This window comes from Pelecanus crispus, chromosome 3 (assembly GCF_030463565.1).
Source record: "Pelecanus crispus isolate bPelCri1 chromosome 3, bPelCri1.pri, whole genome shotgun sequence".
NCBI classification, from domain to species: Eukaryota; Metazoa; Chordata; class Aves; order Pelecaniformes; family Pelecanidae; genus Pelecanus; species Pelecanus crispus.
In genome coordinates, this window is record NC_134645.1 from 8,831,447 (window position 1) to 8,849,655 (window position 18,209).

An 18,209-nucleotide genomic window follows, 5' to 3' on the forward strand; every position below is an offset into this window, starting at 1 on the left:
AACAATGTTGTCCAGTTCACTCGCAGTGGGAATGGCAGCTACTGCGTAGCCTTTATATGCAGCTGAAGCTTCTACCAGTATATGTATTTTGCAGCAGATCGAGTGATATGGTACATAAAAGAAGCCATCTATGTGGTGACAAAAAAACCAGTGCCTAGCTTCTTAGGAGGTTGGTACTAAGGATTTCTATTTGATATGTCTTCAAAAGCTACAAACACATTTTACATTCAGTGAGACTCCAGTGTTGTGGGACTGGTGTAACTAAGCAACACGGGAAGAAAAACTGCACCAGTGCTGCACTAAGGCCAGGATGTACAGAGTGTATCAGTGGAAGTTTCTTTATAATCAGACTAAAAAATTTGATTAAACTTGCTTAGTGTCAGGTGGAGGTTTATATAGTGCCTATTGCTCTGTATGGTGGATTGCATGATTAAAGGACACAAATGTTCAGAATGAAAAGAAGACCTATTTCTTTTTCTAAAGCAGAAGAATGTGCTTTTTGTTAAGGATTTTTTTGTTTTACCTTCTTTTTTTCTTCCTCTTATGAGCACTGAGGATGAAGGAAAGCTTTATAGAAAATATCATTTTTTACAACTAGATGTGAAAAGAGTCAGGCCTGGGTTTAGTTGATCTCATCTGGCAGAGATTTCCAAATCTGCTTTTCCTCAAAGAAGACAATACCTTTTTCTGTGGTGTTGGTCAGCCTGTTGTATTCTCCCAGTGGAGAACTGAGTCGAAGGGATCAGAACAGCCCAAAATGCTCGTGAGCAACTAGGTTATTGTGTGCCTCGTGTATGTTTGGGCTTCATCAAACCCTAGGGTGTTCTCATGTGGTTTGCTATGCTACAAAAATGTCAAGTCTTTTAGGCTGAGATGGACGTAGAGCCTGTACACTATTGTGAAGCTCCTGTTGGGTAACAGCAGGGGTCATAAGCAATCAAAAAGTGATTTTTAAATTACTCAGGATTGAAAATAGATGTGAGACACATGATTAGAAAACTCCCTAAGGATGTTAAGATGATCACATAGATAGGTGGGCGAAGCTTTGGCACAAAGTTTCGGAAAGACAAATGTGGTGGAGAGAAATACGGGGAGTGAGAACCCACTTGGTCTTTTCAGCTGCTGGAAACCTGATATTCTCATGGTTTAGGCAGTTTGCGTGAGGCGGGTACCCTGGCCCACACTGCTGCCCACTCCAAGATTGGACACGACAAGCTTCTTTTTTAAGCCAGCAGAGACTACCCCAGAATGGGATCCACTTTCTTCGGTGTTGCGAGACTGTTGTGCCGCACATCCTCTGTTGCTGTAGTGGAAACTGTACAGGCAAATCATGAAGTACCTGCTAGGCAAATGCTTGAGGGCAGAAACTTTTCAGCTGGACCACTGGTTTTGTATAGCGAATAAGCTCAACGGGATGGCTGCAGCTGTCTGTGCTAAAAGGTTTTATGGAGTTTTTTTGTTTTGATTTTTTTTAATCATACTGCATCAGCAGTATGATCACCATCTTCAACCTCCTGTACAGCTCTGCCCATCTCATTGCTCTGTTTGCTAGTGTGTGTGTATACAGGCTGCAGAGGGGAGTTTCGTCCGGTCCCACGGTGCCCTCCCTGCCCCTCCCATGGTTATGTTCAGTACATGGAGCCACACTTGCAAGGAGGAACAGGCTCCGTGGGTTGGCTGGATATAAGGAAACGTCTGGAGATCGGGGAAACAGGACAAAGTGCTGAGAAAAGGCACAAATCCTGAAGGATGAGACAAGGCAGCTGAGGAAAGGTTAGAGGAAGGCAGGGAGAAGCTAGCAGCATGCAGTGCTGTTGGGGGAGCGCCGGCAGCCCAGGATGCAGGCCCTGAATGCAGATGAAACAGCAGCCTCCTGTAGCAGGGAGCTGGCTCTTGTGTAAGAGCTTTTCAATGCATGCACAGTTAAAAATAAAAGGTGTTTGTATAGCATTGACTCTCCACGTGCTAACATGAAGAAGAATGCAAATAGAAGTGTGAGCAGCAAGGAGGAGGCGGTTTAATGGCTTTGGGGATTAGCAGTGGTATTTAGAGCCTTTCACCTCTCTGTTCCTAGCATAAATCTTAACACAGATTGATGGTTTTAGCCATCTGGCTTGTGTTTGCTTGTATGCAATGACTAGTGAGACAGAGAAAGAACCTGACCAGCAAGGCAAAAGAAAAACAAAAAAAAAAGTGTATGACAGAAGAAGGCATCTTCTTCTCCAGTGTCAGTAAGAGCAGGTATGGTGCAATTCTGTTTCACAGAGCTCAGCAGGTAACAGGGAGAGGGGACTGAAAGAGTAACAGGCATCGTTTGGTACATGACTCTGCCAGGGAGCCTGTGACTTACACAGATGTGTATGCTCTGAGCAACTCGCTCCCAGATGCAGAGCTCTGTGATCTTTAAAGATAGAGTTATCCCAGATAGCATGAGAGTTCGAGGGCAAGTTTCAATCACAGGTTGACTCTCAACTGTAAATTATTTTATACTTGACTGGAAACTGTTCTCCCATATATCACCCGTCTAATACCTTAATTTTATATACTATAGCCCAACTTATAAGCTTGAAAATTGTGCACTCTCAACCATATGACACATTTTGGATTAGATGGCTTCCTTGTATCCTAAGTGTTCTAAATACTGATGCAAGTTTTCTTGGGCTTGTGTGGGCTGACCCTTGCAGGGAGTCACTGTCAGTTTTCCTCCACTCCAGGCTGCAAGGTCTGTCATTCCTTTTCCAGCAAGGTCATCTTGGTAGAGTTTCTCAAAATCCAGGGCTTTAATGGGGAAGCCATGTGACAGGTCACTGTTCTACTTCTCCAGACAAAAGGCTGACCAAGATCAGGTACCCGTGTGCGCACACTTTAGCACTTCTTCCATTTTTCAACAGCTCTTGAGTAAGGGTGAGAGTTACAGAGGACCTCACCTCTGGTCTTTCAAATGGGGGAGTTCGGACAAGAAGTATTGACAATATGTCTTTAAGGAAATGTTTACTGGTGTCAAAGATTCATTGGGTTCTTCTATGGTTTTACTCAATTTTGCTTTGGGATTGACTGTCTGTGGTGCATATTTCAAACCAAATCAAACCTCTAGAAAGCTTCCTTTAGATGGAGTAAAAACATGTATAGGGAACATTAAAAAAAAAAAAAAAACCACCACCAAAAAAAATAGGTATTACAAATCTAATTTATGGCAATCTTGGTGCTGATTTTGCTTTATATTAGGCATGTAAAGCTTCAGTAAAAAGCACTTTTACTTGCTTTTACTTCTTCAGAACCAGTAACCAAGAAACTGCCTGTGGTATCATTCTTTGGGCGAGAAAGTGAATGAATTTGGGATATAGATTTCTAAACCACTGTTTTTTGTCTCAAATAATTGGTTTTGGCATACAGCTCTGATAACTAAACATGGTGTTTATCACTTCAGCCAGCCACACCAAGGTCAGTGAAAAAGACCACTTTATATTTCACAGGAAAGCACTTCCGCCAGATGCATTAATATTGTGAGAGTAAGAATTATAGACACATGAAGTGACTGGGGAGTGCAGTGTGCCAAAGTGAAACTCAGATTCAGATCTAGATTGGGGTAGAATTTTCAAAGGCACCACAATGACCTAGAGATCATGTCACCAAGTGATTGGGAGCCCAACTCCCATTTTCAGAAATTACGTAAGGACTTTGCTGCCTTTCAGCAAGACTTAGGATCCTTTTCCCAGAAAAAACAGCCTTTAATTCACAATTAGTTCACACAAGCAGTCTTTGCCTCTTCATAATTATATTGCATAATGACTTCACTACTTTTTAATAACATCAGATTTCTTGTCTGTGTCCATTATCACCAGCTTAGAAGCTATTCTGTTGCTTTGGGAATTTCGTATTCCAAGTCACTTACAGAACTATAATTAAGAACTTCCGCAGAAGACCAGGTGATATATGTATGTTAAGATATTATATTCTGCTGATTTAGTGTCAAGTCTTAGATTAATTTGAAATTTTATCATGCTGGTTTCATTATAAACGCTTCCATGGAAAGAACATGTTATTGGAAACTGAATAATTAATAATCTCTATGTTAACCAAATGTTTTCTGAGTGCTTTGTTGAAAAATGTCAGGACTCCAGTTGGAAATCCTGGCTCTGTTGAAGTCAATGGCAGAATTCCCACTGGCTTTAACAAGATTTTTCATTTCCTTATCTCAAAAATTACTTGTCAAAGCTCCTCAAAGTTTCTGTATACAAATTCATATTTGTACAGTTGGGGTCCATGTGCCTTTTGATCTCCAAAACGATTGTTTGCAGAATAAGGAGAAAGGAAGTAAAAAAAAGTGCGGTCACTTTTTTCAGTCCTGATCCTTTGGGCCGGACTGAAGCATACTCAAGAGAAACGTAACCTGCTGTCATTTAGTGGCTTCTGAAAGTCCTGCCCTCCAGGTCATGTCTGAATGAAATGGAAGGAGGAGAAGGATGGATACAGATCCATCTACTGTAGATTCACAATTATCCATGAAAATTCTCACACTTGTGATTTTAATGCTTATAGCAAACATAATTGCCAGTCAGGCCTCTATTATTAACCAATTGTTCTGTTCTCATGCTACTTAAAAGTTTCAGGCTCCAAATCTTGATGAAAGCAGAGCTTAATCCTCATAGCATGTGTCACAGCATTTGGATCTCAGCAGAGTTTATAGTGTAAAGATCTGACCCTGTAAACTAGGACCTAAATACTACTGTTAATTTTTATTACCTTTGATCGTAGTATTGCAAAACTCCTTTGGGTTCAAATGGTGGTCATAATATGCAAGCTTGAAAGATGTTAAGCTTTAGACAGAAATTGTAGGCTTCCTACCGAATTTGCATGTGCCCAAATCCATTTAAAAGGGTATAAATGGAGTCTATATGAATTAGGAACATAGTTGACATAAACTTCTTTGGTCAATGAGCTCTCCATTAGATGCTTAAGGCACTGGAACATTGAATTACCTAGGTGTTAACTAAGGCTAATAATTTTTTTTTCCTCATCAAAACAACTTGCGGTGAGAAATTCCTTTGTTACCGAAATGCAACTTTTTGCAGAAGGAATCTGCTTTCTTCATATATGATCTTAGTAATTACAAATGTTTAATTCTTGGCTAGCCCAAGTTTGATCTTAAACCAAAGTCCTATCTGGCAAATTTATAGTAACTTCTTTATGTGGTTATGATTCCTGGATAACTAGTTCTCTTCTTAACATAGCCAGCTGTTCCCAGGAAACAAAGCAAACTGAAACTTGACAAGTGAACAAAAAAAAACTCTGCTAGAAAAGAGAATGCAATTTCATTTCATACCAGTCATAATTTGCAGAATTATGCAGAATTTTAATCCCTGTCTTTATTCCCTGCATTTCCTGTATCTGTTAGTAACAGTCTATCTAGTATCAAAACTTTTTCCCATCCACCTCCAGATCTCACTGCAAAATGTTAAATGGGAGGAAGCAAACCAAGATATGGGCAATTCGAAACATGGAATATTTCATTTTAGATGTTTCCTGGTATTCTTATTAATAATTTTCTTTCAATTTTTTTTGACAGATGATGCTAATGAAGAAGGGACTGAGCTGTGTGAAGAGACAGGTGAGTAAGCAATATTTTATGCTAAAATATGTCACTTCTCTGGAGCATCAACCTAACTGAAAGAATTCTTGAAACTATTTGCCTTGGTTGCGATAAGCGGTGCCAATCATTTATTGGCAATGCTACAACAGTCATCTCCGGTTTTTAACATAACATAGGTTAAACCATCCCTGATAATAAATAGTACATGGTAAGAATGGCTGAGACTATCTTTTTAATGTCATCATCTGTTAAGAGCCTCTGGGTGATACTCTGGTTGCTTTTTATTAATAACTAGTTTGAACATGAATGGGAAAGAATTAAAATTCTGCAGTCTCTTTGTCTGTAAAAAGGTGTGAATGCAGCAATTCTTGAGTCATTTACAGTTCTGATTTAGTGGCCATGATTTGTTGCAATGAAAACAGTAGCAAAACTCTCCCACAAACTCTTAAATATGTTGAACTTGATTGGATGGTATTTCAGAGGACTTTTTTCCTGGTCCCTCCTAGTTTGCTGCTTAAAACAAGTGTCAACATTTAGGGTTTGTGGATGTGGATAGACTTGAAATGGAAATGATGGATAGGTATAAAGGAAAGAAAGGCCTGAGGAGCAAGAAAAGCAGAGGACAGAGGATTAGATATCTCCCATGAGGACAAAAGCTTCCAGTCAGAAGACGACTTCTAGTTTTTTGTAGAGAGCTTCATCCACTTAATCTTCTCGATCAGGCTTTTTGTAACAGGCTTCCACCACAGCACCCTGGGTTACTCTCCCTGCTGACCTTCACCTAGAGATTCTCAGCAGACATCTGTTCCATAAGAGACTTCTGTGCAGTGAAGGACCTCCTTTTATAGGCAGTGTAGCTCCCCTTGCTCTTCTTCTCTGCCTCTCCTTCCTAACCAGCTCGTACCCATCTGTGCCGGTGCATCAGGCATGTGCACTGGCCCCCTGGACGCTGTGACCCTGATCCCATCACAGCCCAGTGACTGTGCAGGAACTTGCAGTTCTTCTCTTTACAAAATGATACGGGATCAGAAAGGAGAGCCCCATGGAGAAAGGCAGAGATATACCAGCCAGAAAACAGAGGTAGACACTTTTGAAGAAGTATGTTGGCTGCTTAAATTGGCAACATTGTCCTAAAGACAAATGGATTATGATGATTTATGCAACCAGTTAATTAGCTTAGAAATTAGAAATACTTGAAGAATGGTGTGTATGCATAGATGTGAAAACATGGATATACACACATAGATATGCGTTACACTGATGGATTAGCACATTCTTTTATGGCTGTTCTGGCCTGTTGATTTTATTACATATAATTATAATTACTTTTTGGTGTCACGATTACTGGATAGGAACTTCTAGAAATTTTAATACAATTAGTGTGATTGATATAGTTGTACATACATATATAAAAGTAGAAAAATAAAGACTGTCATTATACAACAAATATTTGCCAAAAATTATCCTACAGTTGAATTTGCAGTATTCATCTAACATTTCCAATTTAATTTTTTACAGTTATCATGGCATGTATACTTTTATAAGCCCAATTATTTTGCATTTTTTCTCTTGTTGCTTTTATGGAGATTATGCAAATTACATTGATTTTTTTTTTTTTTTAAAGCATTTAAAATTAGAATTAAAAGGAAGTACATTTCCACTTAATAGCTGGTCTCTTCTTTCTTGCCTTGTATCCTTCACAGCTTCATTAATTTGGGTAAAGCTACATAGCTGCTCTGGGAAATTATTACTGAATTAAGTCATTTGAGGAAGATATTTCCCTACTTGTCTGTTTCTTTGTGCATATGAGAGAGATGAGATCATAGCTTCCCTCACAGGTTTGCCTGTAGGGCGCTATGAGCTTCAACAGCACGTACTGGGTTATTTCTTTATCACTTGGAGATTTTTTGGGAATCAGTGCATTGATTGTCAGCAATCAATACCTACATGGTTAAAGAGAAGTATCTGATGTATATCTGCTCCAGTAGTGGGGCAGATATACAAAAGTTATGCCCTCTTGACCTATTTGTGTATGGACTTTTTAATGATTGTAGGATGCATTTGCAGGAACTATAAATACATACGTAATTTCTGCATCGAGGGGAGTTTTCATTTTTATACTCAAGATTTTTATCAGTTTGAAGGCTATCTGCTTTTTAGTGATCTAAGGGAAAAACAGAGTAGCAGCTTCTACTCATCGCTTCAAGATATTAATTGAATAATCATTCTTCATTCCACTTGACTTCATGGGTCATGACTCTAGCAGATGGAGTTAGCAGTTGGCACCAATATTGATGACCCTGGTTTTTTAAGCTGTCCATATCCAATCTGCTTTGGGGTTATTTTTCCAATTCCTGTGCTTAAGGAAAAACAAAAAAGGAAAAAACAAATGTTGGATTCCTGGAGAGCACATGTTGCAGACTACACACGGGTAGGACCTTTGGCAGATATTCAAATATTCTAAATTTCACCCAAATTCCTGTGCCTCCAACTTCCTATTGCTGTGGCTAGGTGTTTCTGAGGGCCAATATCGAACCAAGAGAAAACACAGAGAAGTACAGGGACACAAATGAGATGCAGACTCATTGTATCTGTACCAATTTCCTTTTGAAGAATGTAGTAGAATGAGGTGGAGATTACAGAATTGGTCCTAATTTAAACCTGGTGGCAAGAATTAGAGGAAAAAAAAACCTGATCCTGGTCTGGTGTCAGCTGAAGTCAGTGAGAATATGTCCATTGACTTCAGTGCACACCAGATTAGGCCTTGGGAACAGCCAGAGAATTAGCCGGGAGTAAGGAATAACAGATGACCAAATGTGTGTATTACTGAGTGGAGGATACATTATGAAAGTAATCTGTCTTGTGTTTCTACCACCCTGGAGTGCAAATATCTCATTACACGCAGAAAGGCCTTTCTTTCTATGATTTCTGTTCAGAATAAATAAGGGAATATCTTAATTACATCTGCCAGATAATCTCCATTAATATCTACATTAACACTATAAAATCAACAAGCATGAATGATCTTTTTAGCGAGTTAATCATGTAACGTCACTGCATATATTGGATGTACTAGAATAAGAAAAACATTTAAAAATAAAAATAACTTAGTCTTATTAAATGTACACACTCAAGACCACTCTTAATGGTGTTTGACTCGTGGGATTTTAACCCATCAGTTTGTTATTCTGGATACTGTATCTCGTAGCAGCTGCTGACTTAACGGCACCATTTAATTCAAAGTGCTTTGATGTTATCATATGTCATACAGTTTGCTGTTAGAATGGCTTGAGTCAAAAGGGCAGATACAGTAATAGTGGGTACGGACCTGTGCAGTTCTATATCTCAGCTTTCCTTTATGAATGATTTCCTACATAAGCAAAGAGAAGGACCAGATGACCTAATAGTCTTGTCTACCTTTAACTTCAGTGATTTAACACTGCAGAGTCATGATGCTTAATGTTTTAAGCTCCATTAAGGGAAGATTATTCCAAACTTTAACTTCTGAAGGACGTCGCTTTTATACCCATAGATTCACATACCCATGCACAGAAGCGTGCAAAATAAGCCCTAATATTGCCGTAATCGTGTGCGCAATTGCAGTGATTGCATGTGGAAATTACAGAAGCACGTGCTTTTATGGGAAGCACGGCCCAGATTTCTACACAATAGTATTGCATTGTTAGGCACTGACATAAGTTAATTCTCTTACTGTTAAAAAAAAAAACCAAAACAAAACCCAAAAAACCCACAAACACACAGAAAAGAGTTTCAGTTCTGAATCTGTATTCTCCCTCCCTCAACCTCTTCAGCTTCACTCTCCACCAGGTACCAAGACCTTGTGACCTCACCTGTATGAATGTTGCCACACTACTCTCTCTCATTTCCCATCTAATAGTTGTCATAATAAATGCCCTGCTGGTTATCCCATTTCTATCCTGAGCATCCTAATTAACCACCAATTCATTACTTCAGAAGCCACAGCCGGCTAGGGTGGGAGGATGAAAGATCTTGTTCACACTAACAAGGGAAGCCCTATTATAAACAATGCTGTATAAATAGGGAATTTCTTTGTATGTTCCACTGTGTGCACACTCTTATACTTGGACACTCTTTTTTGGAGGGAGACTTTCTCTTTTTTTCTGAGATGAAAATAGCAATCTCTTGTAACCACGGAGATTTGGAAGTTGTGAGGGATTTGGGGAATAGCTTACTTGGAGACACACTGTGAGATTTAAGTGGCTTGTTGACCCTCTGTATTAGCCTATAAAGAAGAATCATTTCTCCCACTGTTGGAGCTCAGAAACCTTTTTGCACAGATGATCACGATTAGAAAAGCTTTTAATACGATCAGTTCAGACACCTTTCTAGGAGTGCTGTTTTTAAACAGAAATTTGCAGGCAAAATTTCTGTAATATTTGGCTAACTGTTCTGAAAGACATACGTGCTGTTGGAGAACAGAAAGGGTTAAGAGTTGTATTTTGACCATAATAAAAAGACATTATATTGAAGCCTACACAAATCCTTTTCTGTCTCTGGAATGAAGGAAATCTGCTAAAAAGCAGTGAAATTGCGATTGAAATCTTGTTCTCCTGGGACAGTGCCTCTACATCCTATTGTGAGCATTTTAAGGTTCTTTATAGAGTGCAAAAAGATCATTTCTTTTGAGATAGTAACAGTTCTGACTTCTCTGAATGTAAGCCTCGTCCCTCTCTGTCTTTGTGCTGTCAATTAAGATGTTGGTTATATTATCTAACGTATTCAGATACTCCTGAAAGACCTGGCTGGGCATTTGCACTTAAACTTGATTGACATTTGACTTGTGGGACTGGAGGAAGCCTCACAGATTGGTTAGATGATAAAATTCATCACTAGAGGGGTGAGTGTTGATTGAAACACTCCTATTGATTCAATTCCCTGATGTGAACCGTTGTCAACCAAAAAAAGGGAACGTAGCAGGTAGTTCAGAATGGCATTAGAACCAAAGCAGCCATACATCAATATGGTCCACTGTAAATATTCAAGATATTTTTTAAAAGAGTGGGAGAGTGTTGGCAGAAATCAATCTTTAAAAGCCTGGTTATTTTCAGGATCTCTGTTTTGTATTGAAGTTCTTGTTGAACTCTGTCACCGTTGCTCCTGAGTAACCCCATTAAAGGGTTGACAAAGTGTGTCTTTTTTGGCGGGTTTTGTCTTTATTTTTCCCCACAGTATTTCTTGTGGTTGCTCTTACATTCTCACCACTCCAGAAATAAATTCGTCTTAGCACTTGAAAAGTCATGTTTTCTTCAAAAAAATTGTATTTGAATTTCAAATTCAGATGAGCAAATGTGATGGCATGGCACATGACATGTCCTATGTTAAGTGCTGTCAGGAAAGGTCTACCTCCTGATACCAAGCGAAACCTCAAAGCATGTTCTGCTTTGCAGAAACTGGCTTTATTTACTGATCGCTAAGGGCCCTTCATGCTCTGAGCTATATGGAATTCTATAAAGAAACTGAAATTCCATTCGAAAAGAAATTTTTAAGAACAATATTCAGTTTGGCCTTTTTGGGTAATGCTCATTCCTTAAAATTAAGCAAGTGAGATGGAATTTAATTACTCACAGATCTCCGTTTTGGAATTTTTGTTGATCTTTTGAGCTGTTGCTTCACATAAATTCCTGCCAGCTTCCCAATCTGTAGCTCTTCTTTTTGGACACAAGTACAGTAGAGTAACCAGTTTCCCAGGAAGGCAGAGAACGTTTCGGAGTTTCCTGGGCTCCACGCAAAGCCAATGATTCACTCCCTTTTTTTCTCTTGAACGAACACAGTATTCCCCTTGACCCTGCAAGTTCCCTTTCCACATCCTCGCTTACTTCTTTCATACCTCCTGTTTGGAAACTGTTAACATTTTGGTTCTAGATATATGTTGTTGTGGAAGGGTAGGAAATAAAAGGATAGTATCTACAGCTTTTAGCAGAGCCAAGTCCTTTATGGGAACTGGGCATCTGATTGCTGAGAGCTGTTTAAAAGTCCAGCGACATTCAGAGTAGATGATTGTGTGGGGTATGTATGACAGCAGAAGAGATGGGAGGTTTTGGAGCACTTAAGCAATCTGTAATACACATGTAGATAGCTTTTTTTCCTAGTTGCTAATTAGCTAATCAGTTTGAGGTAATACCATGATTCTTTTTTCTCACAGCATGGCAATAGGGGTAAATCAAGCAAGGTCATGTGTCTTCCTAAATTTCCTGCTTGCAAGTGGTCAAGATTTCTTTCCAGCAAGCACAAAAGTGTGTTTTCTTTAGGCTTCTCCTTCACCCGAGCCCACAGTTTGCCACAGGGAATCAGGAGGTTTGACAGAAAGTCAAATGATAGAAAGCCATTTTCCCATTGCGGTTGAATAGATTCAGTAGGTGCAATGAATTGAGTTTTAATTGTCTGCCATTCTCTGCTTTCGTGGTTAAGCAACAATGTTTGAAGAATGTTTTAATTAGTGAACCTGTTTTCATTAAAGGTCTTAATTTACAAATACTTTTTATGATTAATTTCCAGCTTGGCCTCCCTTTTGTACTGACAGGCTTTCTGTGCTACCAGTTTGTGCCTTGAGGTCTATCTTAGCAAAAACCAGTAATTTCATCCTTTACGTTAAGATGACAGGATATCTTGAAAATGTTGTAGAAAAAGTTCATAATTTTTAAAGTTTAACCAACTGATATTAAACACTGTGAACTTCAGTCCCTACAAATAGGGGAGATCTTAAACTTCACTGGCCTCGGTTACTGTTTTTACTTAGGAGGTTTTCCTTTTTCTCCATCTTCCTGTTGCTTTCTGGCTAAAAGGTTGGAATGGATTTTTTCAATGAGAACAGTTCTATCTCATAAAGCTTTCATTTCCTTACCTTTACTTCGGTATCAAACTTGCTTCCCCACCTTTCGTTTTATTACTAATTTCAGTCAATATTCATTTGTTACTGTGTTATAACATTGAATGGAGAATTGAGCCGAGAGGGAAAAATCATTTCGTTCAGATTATTTCTCCACAGTTCCATAATGCAGTATAACATATATTTCATTAAAAACTACAAATTAAAACATTATGAAGTTTTTTATTTCTGAAAAGATAAGGAGCTTGTGAAGAAGTAGGTTATTTTAGTGTGAGCTTTCTTCACTGCTGTCATGTGAAAGTTAGGGAAAGTCCAGTCCACACTGAAAGAGGCCTATTATGATTTTTAAAACAGATGACGCAGTAATTAATTTTAATAATAGAAAGATAGGCATTGGACACTGAATGGAGTGCTGAGATAAAAGGTGCTCACAGTTGCAGTATTATGCATAGTAATATTTGATAAAATAAAACAATTTCAAAGTAATACAGGAATTCTTTTTTTTTTTTATGTTTAAAGAAGGATTGGAACAAAAAGGCCAGCCTCCATCTCCCACAAAGAGCAAAGCAGAGCAGCCTGAGGACCTGCAAGATGATGCTGAAGGTAGGTGGTCTGACAGCTTTTCAGAGCTATTAATCAATTTTGCATTTTGGGGGGAAAGGCTTACTCTGAATTCTTGGGAAAGAACTGGAAAATTTTCATTTAAGAACGTTGTTTGCACACACTTGGAAAGTTCCTTTCGGCCTAGATCATGAGATTGTAATTCTTCTGAAGTATATTTCATCTCAAGGTAAATTCAGAATTACAAATGCTATTTTTATGTCATGGGCTACTAATTATTGCTGATATAAAATGAGAAATTGTTGCTGTTTTATCTCTAACCTGTTCTGATTTTATGTAATTAATAATACAAAATGCAATGCATGTTCTGCAGGGCTTGGGTCATACTCTGGTTGATTAAGTTGGTCAGGTAAATCAGCTACCTGCTGCAAAACAAGGAGCAACAAAATTCTTGCTTTCCTTTTCTACAAGAAATTTTTGCTGTATCCCTTTCCACTCCAGTTACAGTGTTTATGGCTCTAGACCTTATGCAGTGTATTACATCTGTCCATGGTCAGAAGTCACAGGTGCTTAACATTATGCCTGTAGTAGTGTTCCTGTAAGAGTGCTTTCCTGCACTTGAGTCTTCACAGGGCAGCTTGTCCATGTGTACAGAGGTAGATGTGGTCTACGTTGTTCTAAAATTGGATCAAAGTATCTTTTCTTAATCTGTATGTCATTGGGAGAGTTGTTAAAAGATGTTAACATCAAAGACTTATTTTCAGAGTGCAGAGTTTCACGTTGCTCTTGTGTGTGTGGAAGAGCAAAATGCCTCAATGCTGGAGAATTCCCCTCACATGAAATGGTTAAAAGGATGAGCCTTAATCTTTAATCCATGACAGTTCCTTATCATGGAGTCTCTTTGACCTAATGTTCCTCAAATGACATGCCTCATTCTGCACCTCAACCAGTGGCTCCACGATCTTCATCGTTTTGACCCAGCACCGTGCATTCAGCTCCTAAAATATTCTGACTGGGGTATAGTGTGCGTCATAAAGAGCAGAAAAATGTTAACATCTATCACTTTAAGTAACTGCTAGTAACATCCTGTCACTAACATTGTGACTGGTTGTTAATGGCAAGTACTTAAAGCAATAGCTGTCATCGCCTGGAAGGTGTGGGGGGACCCAAGAAATCTCATCCTGACTGGTCGTCTTTCCTTTCATGCTGCACTAAACCCAGCTGAAATTAAAATACAAATCTTATGTTTGGATTAGAGAATTCAGTGATGACAAACCACATGTCGATTTGTATGCAGGCTAAACGGTGTGTGGGAGCGTGGTGTCATTTTCCATATTCCTAAACACAATAATAGTTTTTATGATAAATTTTTATTTGGAGTGTGGCTTTCATTGTATCAATGTCAAAAAAAAAAGAGGGGGGGAAAGAAGTGTTGCAAAACTGTAGGGTTTTCCTTCCATTGGAAGAATAACTGATGTTTTTCCACTATTTCTATGGCTTACTAGGTACGGTTTCCTAGTTTACTATGCCTGTCAATGTTTTCTGGTGACCTACAGTTCACTTTGTGGAGCACAAACAAATGCATTGGAAGGGTGAAGTAAATAGCATGGCAATAGAATGATTGCATTACCCTCGAGCTGTAAAATGCCTGAACTCCTTGAATTTGATGCCGTACAGTAGATTTTGCTGATGCAGAATTGAGGCCTGTAACACATAATCACTGCTGCAGAATTTAATCTAGCCAGCGACGGAGTCCTCTTCTCCTTAGGCAGGAATCAGTCCTGTAACGTTTAGGATTGAAAGTCTAAATTTAGACTTGAGGGTGTTTGTGATGGGGGAAAAAAAGGTAATTAAAGTGTTTGCTGAGAGGGGCTGGGGAAGAAACCTGGATCAGATTTCTGTGGCATTACCTGTGCCTCTGTTTTGAAGAGGAGTCAAGCCATTAGGCTCCAGACACTGAATACCTATAAAGTTGCTGAGTGGCTAGAGTCTAATGTAACACACCTGTGAGCCATTTCCATTTCAGTAAATGGGATTTTCACACATTTGTCTGAGAGTAGGATTTACTTTCTAGTGTTCTAATTATTAGCTGTTGGTTTTGACTAATTAAAAGAACTTTTAATGGGGAGCCTTGAAGGTTATGAAAGCTGTGAATATGTGACATGAACCAGAACTACATGTCTGAGTAATTTTATTTAGGTAGGAGTTTGTCTTCACTTCCAAAAAACTGCCTTTTTCTTTCTTTTTTTTTTTTTTTTTTTCTTTTTAAAAGAACTTCTGAGTAGCTAATGCATATAAACAGTCTCAAAACACCATAAAGCCAAACACTGCCCGAGGTCAACTCTGTTGAATTTTCCTCATGGTAAAACTGAAGTGCTTTGTGTTCAGTGTGTTTTGACTTTGGGATAGTTCACATGCTTTAGGTACCCCAAATTTAAAAAAAACAAAACACCACCAAAAAACCAGCAAACAAAAAAATGCCCACAACCCATATCTTTTAGCAATAAAAGCAAGTCCAAAGATACTTATATTTAACATGAGATATTATTTTCCCCTTGGTAACATGACCAGATATAAAATATTTAACAAATATACACTGAAGCACAGGAAGAACCAGACATTTTTTCCTCTGTTTAGTTGTCAGTGTTCTTTTAGACTGAAGATGGGAATACAACTTGCTATTTTAACAGCCTCATGCATGCCCTTGTGGCAGTCTGTAAAAACTATTCCAGTGAGTTCAGTAATATTTCTGCTGTAATATTTTTCTCCAGCACACCAAGCTGGTTCATTGGCTAGAGGTAATGGAGCAATATCTTTTCAGTGCATGTAAAAATACCCACAGAAGATCACGGAAAGCAGGCTCCTTCATTACTACCCTCTCTGCAATCAAGGAAAGTCGAATAAGTGGCTGTATGTAAGGAGCTTGTTTTGCAGTAAGCTAAAATAAACACTTGACATGCTAATGAAAGCAATTTTATACTGAAGCTCTAAAGTATTAATGGTGTCTGTTATTATGCTATTAGATATATTGTTCTCTGCCTTCAGACCGTTGATAGAGAACAGCAAGCGTGAACTGCATAGCAGATTCTCCTGTCAATGGTTGTATTCAGTAGTTTTTCATTGTAGCGGAGGTTATTGTCTGGGGAAATGAATAGACTGGATACATGGAGAAACATTCTTTACTCCCAGGTTCCCTGCAGTATTTCAGTTTTGACATGTGCAAACATACAGTGTAATTTTTTTTTTTTGTCTTTTTGGGTTTTGTTTGTTTGTTTGTTTGGGTTTTTTTGGTTTCCCCTCCTCTCCCCCCTTTCCTGGGAGACTAAAATCAGCCACTGATAATTTTGCCTTTCCCCTCGGTCAGGTGCGCTCAGTGATTGAGTGATTGTAAAGTCTCAGGTGAGAAAAATGTCTTTGGCTCTAAACAAAACTTAGCACGTCTTACTTCAGTAGCTTCATAACACAATCCTAAAGTAATTACATAGACAAAATGGCAGTACTTGTCACAGCATAGCAGCCGTGAGTTAGCACAAATGCCACAGGTCACCTGTTCTCATCCTACTGGTTGTCACCAAGGAAAAGCAAATAATTTTTACAAAAGTCTAACAAAACAAAAATTTAAAATGTTCCTTATTTCTCTTAGCTACCTCCCCAAATGTCCTCCTGTACGTGCTGAATGGCAAGGTGTGCACAATACATTTTCTCAATACTGGGAGAAGCAAAACTGTTTGCCCTTTCCTTCCTTACAGGATTTCTCAGATATGAAACGGAGCCTGCACAAGAGCTGCCCCATCCGTTCCCACCATGGTCTGCAGGTGATCAATATTGTATCAAAGACGACTAATACATCTAATAACAGCAGCACAAATGCCTGATCTTTCTCCTCCTCCAGGAGAAAGATAATCAATCCATGCAGCAAAAGCCATTTCTGTGCCTCCTGAGGTCAGGATCATCCTTGCCCTCCCTCGAGGGATGTGAAGACAGAACTGGAGCACAGTGTCTTGCTCCAGCTTTTACTCATAAGCTTCTCCCAAAATGAATGACCAGATTCTTCCTGATAGATTCATAGGTTGTTGGTCTCGCATGATCACCTTAGCTGAGGCGCAGTGTATGTGCGAGGAGCTGGTCTGTTGGAATTGCTTGTCAGGGATGAACTTTGTCTGCTTTCTGTTCACTTGGTGGGAAGAAGAACAGTTTGATGGATAAGCCAAGCCCGGAAGGTCAAAATGAACACAAATCACCTTTAAGATAGTTGGTAGAGTTAGTTCCTTTGCCTGATGGGGTCATCACACTATCGACCCCTTGGCTTTCAAGGGCAACATCAAATGTCTGAATTGTTGCTCGGCACTGTCAGGAGTCCGAGGCTCACCAGCCTTGCTCCGTGGACACTCCGTCCATGAGAGATGTCAGTCTAGTGATTGGAGTACACAGTAGAAATGAGGCGAAATGGAGTCGCATCTTATCTCAACAACTCATTGGTTCAGCAGGTCACGGCGATTAGGTAGGATGCTCACCAAGAGGGAGATACTCTGGTTCCTCATCCTTTCTCCCAAAAAGTTTTTGTCCAATGACAAAAAGTGCATAGTCTTGGGACTAGAAAATAAGACTCATTTTATGGCTTAGTCCTTTAATTGTGAGATTAAGGTAAGGCTTCCCCTTCCTGGTTCTTCCTGGTATACACCACGAATTTTGCAGCTTTTCTGTTCACTCCCTAGCTTCATAGAGGGGGATGTAGTGTATACGCCCACAGAAGTCAACAGTGCTTGGCTTGTGCTGCTTTACTCCGAGGTGGGCTTAATCCTCCCTGGGGGTGGGGGGAGTGTGTGCAGCAGCTGCTGTGTGTTGCCATTACACAGCAACGTTCACGGTGTCTTTTCTAAGGGCCTTCTAATACTATGCAGGCCTGATTGTCTCTCTCTTTAAGGTATGGATTAATATTAATTAGATTCGACTTCTGATTAGTTTTAAAATGTTCCTTGGTTTATAGCAAGCAGTTCTTTTATCATTTGAGAAATTGTAGCTACATTTCTTCTTTGCATCCCACAGGGCAGTAATATTCTTCAGTAAATTTCTCCTCCACTCATAATCTACTAAAAATGAACATCTAGACACATAATTATACTTCAAAAACACACACTCTCTTATTCAGCCTTAGAAGTGCTACTTCTTATTGAGATAGCTTAGAAGTTA

The 18,209-nt window shown here is 39.1% G+C and overlaps 1 protein-coding gene across 1 annotated transcript in view; it reads left to right on the top strand.

The window, feature by feature from the left end:
- MACROD2 (mono-ADP ribosylhydrolase 2) overlaps positions 1 to 18,209 on the top strand; it is a 905,314-nt gene that overhangs the window by 827,228 nt on the left and 59,877 nt on the right. The window contains exons 10-11 of the mRNA XM_075708098.1: positions 5,567 to 5,608; positions 12,978 to 13,061. Of these exons, the coding sequence (XP_075564213.1) occupies positions 5,567 to 5,608; positions 12,978 to 13,061 (126 nt within the window). The remainder of the gene's footprint in view (positions 1 to 5,566; positions 5,609 to 12,977; positions 13,062 to 18,209) is intronic.